This window comes from Actinia tenebrosa, unplaced genomic scaffold, assembly GCF_029948245.1.
Source record: "Actinia tenebrosa isolate PJP-AT-01 unplaced genomic scaffold, QUT_ActTen_1.0 PGA_scaffold8__29_contigs__length_14323225, whole genome shotgun sequence".
In the NCBI taxonomy this organism is placed as follows: Eukaryota; Metazoa; Cnidaria; class Anthozoa; order Actiniaria; family Actiniidae; genus Actinia; species Actinia tenebrosa.
The window spans coordinates 7,215,010-7,226,566 of record NW_028292585.1 but is presented as its reverse complement, the minus strand read 5'-3'; the positions used below and the strand labels follow the sequence as shown (position 1 = coordinate 7,226,566).

The 11,557-nt window shown below is 36.0% G+C and overlaps 3 protein-coding genes across 3 annotated transcripts in view; 2 read left to right on the top strand and 1 right to left on the bottom strand.

Moving 5' to 3' along the window:
- Positions 1-388: 388 nt before the first annotated feature.
- LOC116295275 (regulator of chromosome condensation) lies at positions 389-5,261 on the top strand. Its single transcript, XM_031703053.2, has 4 exons — positions 389-620; positions 1,199-1,392; positions 1,687-1,875; positions 2,595-5,261. Exons 1-4 carry the CDS (start codon positions 536-538, stop codon positions 3,441-3,443), a joined length of 1,317 nt encoding a protein of 438 aa, XP_031558913.1. The 5' UTR covers positions 389-535; the 3' UTR covers positions 3,444-5,261.
- LOC116295281 (DNA repair protein XRCC3) lies at positions 4,070-9,055 on the bottom strand. Its single transcript, XM_031703066.2, has 7 exons — positions 8,956-9,055; positions 8,323-8,658; positions 8,014-8,159; positions 7,339-7,551; positions 7,214-7,248; positions 6,802-6,913; positions 4,070-6,163 (listed from the first exon to the last, which is right to left on the bottom strand). The coding sequence occupies exons 1-7, from the start codon at positions 9,002-9,004 to the stop codon at positions 6,014-6,016; spliced, it is 1,041 nt and encodes a 346-aa protein (XP_031558926.1). The 5' UTR covers positions 9,005-9,055; the 3' UTR covers positions 4,070-6,013.
- A 109-nt stretch (positions 9,056-9,164) lies between these two features.
- LOC116295236 (GDP-D-glucose phosphorylase 1) overlaps positions 9,165-11,557 on the top strand; it is a 41,048-nt gene continuing 38,655 nt past the window's right edge. The window contains exons 1-4 of the mRNA XM_089024302.1: positions 9,165-9,430; positions 9,535-9,651; positions 9,859-9,966; positions 11,276-11,321. Of these exons, the coding sequence (XP_088880428.1) occupies positions 9,299-9,430; positions 9,535-9,651; positions 9,859-9,966; positions 11,276-11,321 (403 nt within the window). The 5' untranslated portion in view covers positions 9,165-9,298. The remainder of the gene's footprint in view (positions 9,431-9,534; positions 9,652-9,858; positions 9,967-11,275; positions 11,322-11,557) is intronic.

The window sequence follows — 11,557 nt, the reverse complement described above, 5'->3', positions numbered from 1 at the left end:
TGCCACAGTTTCGGAGGGGAGGGGATAGCAAAACCAAAATTTCTCAAATAACTTCCTTAATTAATAATCATTTTGCCTATAAATATTCCCAATTAAATTATTTTAATTTTGATAATTAATTACATCAATTAAATAGATAGAATCATCTATATTTTTGACAAAGTGATCGATTTTTTAATGTTTCTTTACCATGTTCTAGAGATATCAAATTTGATCCCGAATTTAAACCTGGTTTCAAATAATATATGAACTAGAAGTTTCATATATTTAGCTATTTGTAAGACAACTTGTTTTGGAAATAATTGCCTGTCCCGCAAAATCACGGGATGTCCCGCAAGAGGGAGTTAATTCACCCGCCAAATTTGATTCGATGCGCGCGCACCCATGTGCGTTCTGACCTCGATATCTTTTGAGACGGCAAGAACCATTTCTCGGCGTTTTGCAGATTTTAACACCACTAGAGCACTAAACAACGGCTAAGAACTACTTTAGAGGTCAAGAAAGTCTTTCTAAATAGTTTATTTATTTAATTATCATGCCTACCCGAAAGCGTGCTCAAGCAGCGAAGAGAAAAGGACCGGCGTCTGATGGTGCTGCTGGCGTAAAGAAAGCCAAGAAAGGTAGATTATAGAAGTGCTTTATGCTTTATTTGAAGGACTATTTGATTGTTGTTTGAATTTAATCTCATTGACGGCATAAAGATTTACGGCTGTGACGTAAATTAAGATTGGATTTTTGCGTGTGCTTTGTCTTTGCAGATGGAAAGACTTCAGCCATAGCTTTTCATTGCACAACTAAACCGAAAGTGCAACTGAATTACAATTTAAATTCAACTTCGTTTGATGGAATTAATAAACGTTTTAAACCTTTCTTTCAAAGGCCGCAAGATGTTTTTGTGTAAACGTTTAACACAATCCTTAAATATTATGATTTAAATATTTTATTGATATGAATGAAATGTATGAAATGTTAGCTATATAATATCAAAGGGAAAGTAATTTAATATTCAAACTTGTAAAAAGTCATCTTGACTACATTTTTTCTCTATTAGTCTTTTACATTTTCCAGTCTTAGCCCCCCCCCCCCCCCCCCCCCCCCCCCCCACTTTTTAGGGTGCTCGGTGGCCTCTTCTGACTTGACCATGTTTGGAACTATAGAACTTTCTTTTTCATTCATTCATTTCCTTTTTACTTGTTAGAAAAAGATTCTGTGATTGAGAAGGAAACTGGTTATGTGTTGACGATGGGACAAGGAGATGTGGGACAACTTGGCCTTGGAGAGGATGTGTTAGAAAGAAAGAAGCCTGCCCTTGTAAAAGGTCTTGAAGATGTAGAAATTGTTCAGGTTGAGTGTGGTGGAATGCATACTGTTGCTCTTAGCAACAAAGGGGAGGTGAGTAAGATGGTATCAGAATAGAGAGGGTACCCAACAGGAGAGGGAGAGGATGCTAATGGCTCTAGAACCTGATTGGCCTTAGCAAAAAAAGAAAACGTTACATCAAAGGTTACATGATAGGCAAATAAAGTGTTAATAGGATAGGGCACTCGACAGGGTAAGAAGAGAGGGAAGAAGAGTGCTAAACTCCTTTATTGAGTTGTTCTTATCAGAGGATTAAAGACTATAGCTTACATTGTAGATTATATTACAAAATAAATTAATCAAAGTATAATCAATTTATTTTTGTAGGTATATTCCTGGGGTTGCAATGATGAAGGTGCTCTTGGCCGTGTAACATCGTCAGAGGATGGCAGTGAATTTACTGCTGGCATTGTAGATCTTCCTGATGATGTTGTTATCGTCATGGTTTCAGCAGGGGACAGTCATACTGCTGCTCTGTCAAATAAAGGAACTGTATATGCTTGGGGAACATACAGGGTGAGAAAATTGTTCATGCACAAAGCACACTAATTCTTGGGATGGATGTTATGTCACAGTTGCCATTTTGGTTGATTATAACACACATTATTTATTGGCTTCTCTCATTAGATCAACCAACAGGTTGGCTATTTCATTGTTAGTTATATTTATTTATTTGAAGATTTGCCAAAGGCAGGTAATAATTACAAAAGAACACTAAGTCCCTTACATGACAAATCACCCTACCCAGCCCTGTAAAATAAGTAACCCATCTCACAAGTACACCCCCACAGATATATTGCAAGGGATTTGGAGTCTTATGGTTACACTCCAAGAAGTCCAGATCAATTAATGCCTGATAATCAATAAAACATTTAGATAGAATCATAGAATATGCTTTGGACAAAAAGCAAAGCAGCCAACCACTATAAATTATTAACATAAAATCATGGTTAAAAGCCCTGGGTTAATACTCATTCATCAGGGTTTTTTTGATGGGATTATAACTGGAATAAATATTTATTTTCCTATTCAAACTTTAAGCTTAGTGCTCTCTGTGATCTAATACTTGATTGTGTGACTACAGTAATGTATGTGAAATGTGAAATGAAGAACTTAAACTTGAATAGTTCTTTAAGTAATGGAGGGAAAACTTGCATCAATCTTGTCACATCTAGCCCATAATTACATTTCAACATACAAACCATTGAATTAAACTTGAATCTTATCATTTGCAGGATGCTGGTGGTCAAGTTGGCTTACAGCCTGATGGGGTCAAGCATAAACCAATTGTAATCCTGACATCTGACAATGACCCAATCAACAAGGTAGCTTCTGGTAATGATCACACTGCAGCACTAACAGCCAATGGGAACATCTTCACGTGGGGTTGTGCCGAACAAGGTCAGCTAGGTAGAGTTAAAGAATGCTTCACTAGTCGTGGTGGCAGAAGAGGACTGCAGTACATACTGAACCCTTCATTAGTAAGACTCAAGAAATCGCTGAAGTTTAAAGACGTCTTTTGTGGAAGCTATGCCACATTTGCAGTGGCTAAATCTAATACCATCTATGCATGGGGGTTAAATAACTATGGCCAGTTAGGTACTGGAGATCTAGAAAATGGCTACCTACCTGTGAAGATAGAGTCTCTTAGTGAGCTAATCTCCGAAGATGAGGAGGATAAAAGAGTAGAAATTGCAAACGGCCAACACCATACATTATTTCTGGACACTAAGGGTAAAGTGTATGCCTTAGGAAGAGCTGAATATGGAAGACTAGGTATTGGAAAGGATGCCAAAGAAACAACCTCCCCAGTTCACATTGCATCACTCAATAATGAAATCATCAATAAAATTGCTTGTGGGGAAGTGGTTAGCTTTGCTGTTTCTGATAAAGGGGAGTTGTATTCCTTTGGCATGGGAAGCTGTCTACAGCTTGGAGTTGGTGAGGAAGAAGATGTACATGTTCCTACAAAAGTGCAAGGAAAAAATCTTCAATCTGATTCCCATAGAGTTGTTGGAGTGTCAGCTGGAGGTCAACACACTGTTCTTCTCGTTCAAGACAGAAATAAGGATGCCGAGACTTAAGTGTGTTCTGTGTTCCTTAATACTTTAGACTTTTTTAATGAAATATTGTTTAAATTAAGTTTTTTTGTTGTATAATTTAGAGCTGGTCACACCTTGAATTTTTATCCGTTTCTATTAATTTCAAGTGTTACTACTCTTCCCAGTAGACCAAGCCAGTTGTGATTTCTTATTGCCTTCCTTGTACTGTAGCCTCTGTTATATTAACTACAAGTGTGTTTCAAATCAACCACCTTAAGTCCAGTGTTGTACCACAGGTACACGTTTTTTACACCACATGCACTTCAATCAAGTGGTAAAATAACTTGTCCGCGTGGTACGACATTGGCATCATGTGGTTGATTTGAAATGCACTTGCATTTAACATGCTACGAAGGTGATGAAAATATCACAGCTGTCTTGGCCTACTCGTCCTACCTATGTGGTCGATTTGAAATGCATTTGCATTTAACATGCTATGAAGGTGATAAAAATATCACAGCTGTCTCGGCCCACTGGAAAGAGTTGCTTTACTTTACTACTAGCACCATAACTGTTTTAGCAATCAGGACTTACATTTAATTGTTGAAAGTGATGACCTAAAACGAACACAAAATGCAGCCTTCATTTCAGGGAGCATGTGCCAAATATCGTTTTGTTTCATTAGATACCAGTATGTTTCTTTGTGTTTTGCTTACTATAAATAGTGAATTGGAAGGACTGTCTTGTATAGTTTTTGCATTGGAAAGTGAACAATGCCTTAGCTAAATATATTATGTAAATTACTGCTTTTTAAAGAATGACAACATTTTAATTTTTGTTTCAAATACAATATTAGAGTGCTTTCAGTCAACTTCAGAACAATATAAACATGCAAATAAAGAATTAGTAAGTTGTGGCAGCAGTCTATTAGTAGGAATATCTTTGTGAAGGCTTTTAACCCATGAAATAAATAGAAAATATGTCAACATGTAGTAGTCAAATAGACACAAAGGAAAACAATGAAGTTGGCGCCTACCAAAATGTATTTGTCAAATCCAACTAGCTAGTGGTCTATCATCAATGCTGCTTTCTGATTGGATGAGCTACTAATACTAGGCTAAAAATTATATGCTATAAAAGTGAAAAGTGCCAGCTTTGAAAATCAAAGCATTCAGGGGCGTATCCAGAGGGGTCACCGGGTGCCCGTGACCCCCCTTTCAAAGCCAAAAAAAATCTAACAGGCCGTTGATGCAGTGTGTAAGATTTGTTTAGACTTAACTTAAGCTGTTAAGAAAATCAGTTTTCTCGCTTTTCTGTTCCCCTCTATTGACCATGATTCTTTTTCGTCAAAACAACAGATTGCTTTGACATCATATGATGTCATAGTGACAATTTGGTATGTAAAGACCCTCCCAATTACAAATCCTGGATACACCCCTGACATTGTATCTATAAATACTTGTCCAACTAGTTGGATTTGACTTAAACAATAAATTAGTCCTCTTGCCCTCATGGCCTATGAGTCAATAGCCCATGCAGGCTCGAGGACTATAATTGCTAAAAAGATGTTGTGTATCCCTTCCCATGAGAATTATATGACAAAAGACATGAAAATTACATGCACACTAAGAGTGGACTACTTTGAGAATATGGTGGCCATCTTGGATCATGATCAAGGCATTATGGGGTGGCAACTAAAGCATTGATACAGTATTTTCCATCATCTTTGTTTTGTTTTGCCCCCTGGCAAGAGGGTCGCTGTATCTTTGAAGAAGTCCATTGAATTGTGCAGATTATTCACCACAGGCAAATATTATTGGAGTCACTCGAAATACAAATAAAAGCTCTGTTAAGCACAAATTAAGTGTGCATACTGTATTGTTAGAGCATAAAAATAGAGTGCAAATCATATACATCGAAGTATATAAATCATAAATCGAAGTACCACAAAAACTAAATAACACTAAACACATCTATTTCTTTTGTTTTCAATTGTTTCATTGGTGCTATTTTGTACAATTACTTAGTACTACTTCTCAAATAGAGTGGTTCTCAAAAACCCTGTGAAATAATAATTAGCAATTAACAACATTATTGCTAGCGTATTTAGCAGATATACATTTTATTACAGTTTAAATAAGCATGGGACTCTGTAGCTGAGAGCTGCATGCTGTTTTATTGCTGAAGCCAGTCAAGAACATTATAGGTATCAACTGATTTGTCTTGATTGATGACAAGGAAAAATCTAATATTTCAGGGTGCAGCTCGCAACTGGCGAGCTGTTTGCATGTTTATGAAAATAGCAGTTATGCATGTTATTTGATAGTAACTAAGATTAATTGTTTCACGGGTTTTTGAAAACCACTCTATATGGTTTGCAATCTAATGTAAAATGTCTATGATTTTGCTTGATTTTTCAATCAAGTAATGATTGGATCAAGAAGCTAGAAGCTAGATTATATTTTACTAAAAGCCGCATGCAACTATTCATGTTTTCATTATTTTTCCAGTATGCACTGAATGAAAATGGCAGACTATTTTCAAGATAAAGTGGAATTGTTGATTCAGTGCCCTGTTATCTATTCCTCTAATCATTTTTTATTTCATTTTTTTCAACACTCTCTGTTATTTCCAGTGGTATATTCTTCAGGCAGACCATGTACCCCATCAGTATCAACGATAAATGGCCAAGTTATGTTAGATAGATGAGGAGCAAATATCACATTCAGATTTCTTTTGACAAGGTTGTTGTGGCTTGATTCCTCGAAAAGAAGACCAGATAAGTATTTGAATAAATGTATTAAAAATATAGTTTATATTCCTGAAATACTATAATGTTAGATTTTTGACAGACATCTTTCATCCTACAAGCTTGGTGATGTAGATTTTTATGCTAAACTGCTGTACTTTTACATCTCTCAAACCAAGAGAAGTATACTATTAGCAGTTCCAGGTTGAGTAGAAAACAGGGTCAAGTAGGGATTGTAGGGCTGTTTGAAATTTTAAATCTCTAATAGTCCCATTATGCACTTCCATGCTCAATTGGTCCAACCCCCCTCCCAAATAGTTGGAATGGCAAACTAAAGCAACATGGTTCTGTAGAAAGTCTGGAATAAAACAAGGCCCAGTACAAGGACCAATGAGCACCCTCAAAAGTAAAGAGAGGGCTAAGATTGAAAAATATAGAGACTAGTATGCAAAAGGGAAAAAGGGGGGAGGGGATGGGGGCCTAGCAAACAGAGCTACATCATAACATAATATATACAAATTATATACATTTGGTTATCCTTGGGAACCCAGGGGTAAAATTCTGTCGCTCATTTCTCGCTACCAGAGTTTTACAAATCTTACTCCTGGTTCCTGAGAATCACATTTAGTAGTATACTTGAAAAAGTATCACCTTTATTGATCTAACATCTATAAATTGTTCAGTGCGAGATAGCATGAGTCTAACTGTCACCATACTTGACCATGCTAGACCAAGTGCTGGGATGACACCCTTGCAACCTAAGCTAAAACAAAAAACAAAAAGAGGTTAAGTATCACTCCACATTTTTTTACCAGGAAGAAAGCAGGGGAGACACACTTTTTATGCAACAACAAAAAGGGAGTTCCATTAAATTTCTTGTACAGGTTACCTTACAGTTCCTTATTCTATAGTAACATTTAAACAAGCAGTATTTCAGGCTTTTTAGTCTGCATTGCTTGGCAGTCTGTACTCGTTATTTGTTGAGGGGGGTTGGGGGGAAAGGTCTTTCACCTCCTCCCTCTTAACAGCATTAAATAAAATGAAAAATGAATGTGTGTAATACCTGCTAGCATTGTTGTTACCAACAACATCAGAAACCTTTGATAAAGAGATGAGATGCATTTAGTATATAATCATTGCATTTAATCTATGGACATAGAATTATAGGAAAAAACCAAGAACACATACCTGATTAACACAAATTACAGCAACATTGTACTGATGGCTGATTTTGTGCAACTGAGCTCCAAAAGACATGAGTGCCTTTGCTCTCTTGAATGTTTCATTTTGGGAATACTCTACACGAAACAGTGCAGCAACAGAATCAACAACGACAAGCTTTACTTTACCATTGTTTAGGAGTAGTGGAAGGCGATGAAAGATTATGCTTCTTAAATCTTCCTGTGTAATTTGAGCAACAAAAAAAGTTTGAGATGCAAACAATCGTCATATAAGAGAGGAAATTACCACTATTTTCAACATTATGTGCTGATCGAGACAGTCATGACATTGAAATTGGGCAATACACGAATCAATTAAATAAATCATTAAGCACAAAAAGGTACATGAGTAAATAGTATAAGGAATAAAACTTATTTAATCGATGGTAGTTTACGACCCAGTTTCCAAGTGCATTTTGTCAGGACTGTTGTCTTGAACAGTGGCAAGATGATTTGAAGAAGGAAAAGAAAAAGAAAACCTTCGGCAACCAGGGTATCAAGAAATTATATGCTGGTGTAGGAAAATGAACATTATAATCAAAGTGAGAAGGTTGTACTGTAAACTTCATAGGAAGTAGTTGTGGTTGTCGGGAGGGGCCGGGGCGAATAGGCTGCAGTTTTTGAATGGAGTCTTGAGTCTTACCACATCAGCAGCATGCTCTATGTAAATGTTATCCCCTGGTTTAAGATGTTCAGTAGCTTTTTTATTTTGCTTTTTGAGAAAAGCAGGGATCAATTGTTGAAGACGTCTACTGGGGAAAACATCCTCTGTGCAAATATATAGAGCACCTGCAAAAAAGAACAACATCCTTGTCCAATCATTTCTTTCAACTTTTTTTCAGATTTTTAATGTCTAATGAAGAGAAATAGCAATATATCCTTATAAAATTTAACTGTCCCACTATGCTTCATGCTTCTCCTAACATGAGATAATCCCAGATACTGTACTAACCTTTTCCTAATCCTCCACAGTCCCTGGGAAGCTGAACAGATAAGCACAATTGAAGACAGAGTTGTGTTTTTCCTGACGCACTCTCTCCTGTAATCTCTGTTATGCCTTGACAGGTGATACCTCCTCTAAGAGCCTTATCTAATATAGGACATCCAGTGCTTAGGTAGCTGCCGTTGCTACTGTGATAAAGTTCTAGGGCAGTCTGCACTGGTGGTCTTGGAATTGCAGCACCAGCGACTTGGTGGAGTATTGCTATATCTTTTAATGATAGTCGTGTTGCTCGTTGGATGTCTGTGGCAGACATACACACAACTGTGTGGATGTTGTCTAGCTTGCCTGGACAATAAAGGGTAACATAAAGGAGTAAACTTAAGAAATGTTGAATATTATAGGATTTTTTCTTTTATTAATTAATTAATTTTAACTTATTTATTTATCAAATATGCTTATTCAGTGATAAATAAGAGACATTCCATATTATTCATTTGATGCCATATTATTGCAATATGGAAACGATAAATCGAAAGTCATAAACAGACAGGGCTCGTGCCAAATAAGAAAGAAAAATTATGACTTCGTTTACGCGTTATAACATGCAAAAAATACGGAATTTACTTTTATTGGTTAATTTACCTTTCTTGACTGCATTTATAATCCTTTGAGGTAAATCTAACCTCTCCATTTTTCAACTTTTCTAAGCAATGATTTGAAAAACCCGCGCAATACGTCCACCATTTTGTTTTCCTTACTCGGTTAGTCCTGGGAACCAATCTAACTGGCAGTCGAGTAAGACTGGTACGAGCAATTTTTCATTCAAAATTTATTTTTTCAAGAAGCCTGAGTTTTATTCCCATTATTTATCCTTAAATTCATTTCTTTTTTTGCTTTTTTCACTATTTATTAAAGTCATTAATGGGAGACATTAATGTTCATTTTTGTTATTTGGCCGTGGGTTTAATTTTTAATTTCAAATCAAATGAGTGAAGGTCAGAGTAGCTTTCTGCCCTGCTTTCGTTATCGACAATCGGCTTGTAGTGTTGAAATAAAACATATACAGCCTGAAGTAAATGGAATACGAGTGGAAAGAGATGGAGACAAGCAAAGTGAGGTAAAAATCAAGTTATTCCAAGTTTTCAATGCTTGTTATGTATAAATTACATCTTCATAGTATACAAGCTAATATAAATAGCATAATTTTATTTTTCTTGATAGTTTGATAGCCTACTGTTTCATCGTTGGAAGGATTCTATGGAAAAGGGGTGCTTTAGGTATACTTTAGACCATGTGAAATGCAGGACGATTCCTGGGGAACAAGGCTTTGTGGCTCAGGTTGGTATATAAGGATATAAACGGAACTTATATCTATATATGATTTCTCCCCTTTCCACTTATGTCTATTTATTTACTCTTGTTTTCGACAATTTATCCATCCTTAGGTCCGTCCACCCACCCATCCATTTAACCTCTCTCCCTCCCCTCCACCCACCCACCAATCCATTTATACTTTTACCAATCTCATTTTTACAATTTATCCAGTTTAATGACAAAAGAACAACAAAAAGAAGAAAGCCCCCACGAATAACAGACATCAGGCAGCCATTCAACCCAGACAATTTTAACTTTAACAAGATAAAAGAGGGAGAAGTATGTTTATGGATATAATTTATATACATGCATGCATTAGTTAAAAATACTTGCACCTTCAGGGATGGATCTCAGGGGTTTTTAAAAAGGAGGTGACTTAAGGTACCCCCCTCCCCCCCCACCTTGCATGCCATTTAACCATACATGTAAAATGCAAAGCATGCAGTAGAAGCTTTAAATTCTGGCATAAAATTATAAAGTCGGAACTACACCCAAAAAAACTTTCAGCCGAAGTCTACCAAGATATTAAAAATGAAACTAAAAAAGCCTTTTGGAGCATAAAAATTAAAACTACTTTAGAACAACTCGGATTGGGGATAATTTGGATGAAACAAAATGAACTTTCTCCAAGATGGTATGAATATGGAAAAATAATAACCCAAAGAATATATGACATTGAGAGGCAAATTTTATGGAGTAATCTCCACAATGATGAAAGGAAAGACGACAGACATAAAAATAAACTCAGAGTCTTTCGTCAGTTCAAAACGGATTATAACTTTGAAGAATATTTAAGTCAAGTCACCAATATTAAGCACAGAGTGGCGCTTACAAAATTAAGAATTAGTAACCATAAGCTTGAAGTAGAAACGGGGAGGTATAAGAGGCCTTATCTCATTTACGATGAAAGGATTTGCCCAGTGTGTAAGTCGGGAGTAGAAAACGAAAAACACTTTCTAGTTTGGTGTCCACTATATAACTCTCATAGAAACGACTTAAGAGAGTTCATAGAAAAAAACACCAGCATTAATTTCAACAATATGAGCGCTGACAGTCGTTTTATGTTCTTAATCAATTCAAAATCAGCGTCTCTACAAAGAGCCATATCAGCATACATTCATCAATGTATGCTGATACGTGAAAATGAATTAAGAAAATTATCTAATACATAGTATATATATATATACCTATAATATATTTGGAATCAAACACTCATGTACTATTAGTATAAGGTGCCAAATAAAATTGTATTGTATTGTATTGTATTGTAAAAGTCATAAAAAATGTTTAGAGCTTCAAGTAAACTAAGTGAGTTTATCTGCTTTGGTTAATTTTTTTTTGCAACAGAAAGGGGATTGTGACAAGTCACCCCCCTCTCCACCCCTGAATCTACAAGAGCATCCTCCATATCCAAAGATTCAGTCAACTTTTTGGGGCCCTCTTCCCACTCACTATGCCGCTGACCCAGGGCAGTTAAAGGGTGGTATACTTGCTTGATTTAGGAATCTCAACCAGAGTTCTTGACTGATGAGTAAGCATGTATATCTGTGAGATCATTACTTTACTTCAATTTCTTTTATGATTACAGAAATTATTTAGTTTTTGCCCAGAAGAAGAGGATACTATGTTGCAAGGTAAGCATTCAATAATATCATTTTATTTGATGGCATCAGTGGAATATCCATTTGCTTCAAAATGTTTAACGTCATTACATAACTATCACTAGAATGTAATATATTTCTCGTACACTCTTTCTTATTCAGTTGTTGAAGATTTCAGTGTTATGTGATCTTGGAAGCTGCAAGCTTCATGCAATTATTTGCATTGGTTTTTCACTTCAATCAATCAAAAATAATCAGTCAGTACCTTA

Bases quoted from the DNA above. Each gene is read 5' to 3' on its own strand.
- LOC116295281 (XM_031703066.2), bottom strand. From the start codon at position 9,004: ATGGAGAGGTTAGATTTACCTCAAAGGATTATAAATGCAGTCAAGAAA. The intron at 7,249-7,338 runs GTATGTGTTCTT...TCTTTATCAAAG, and splicing joins CTGTAATTTGTGTTAATCAG to GTTTCTGATGTTGTTGGTAA. The intron at 6,164-6,801 runs GTGATACTTTTT...CTTCTTTTCGAG, and splicing joins TAGATGTTAGATCAATAAAG to GAATCAAGCCACAACAACCT.
- LOC116295275 (XM_031703053.2), top strand. From the start codon at position 536: ATGCCTACCCGAAAGCGTGCTCAAGCAGCGAAGAGAAAAGGACCGGCG. The intron at 1,393-1,686 runs GTGAGTAAGATG...TTATTTTTGTAG, and splicing joins CTCTTAGCAACAAAGGGGAG to GTATATTCCTGGGGTTGCAA. The intron at 1,876-2,594 runs GTGAGAAAATTG...TATCATTTGCAG, and splicing joins ATGCTTGGGGAACATACAGG to GATGCTGGTGGTCAAGTTGG.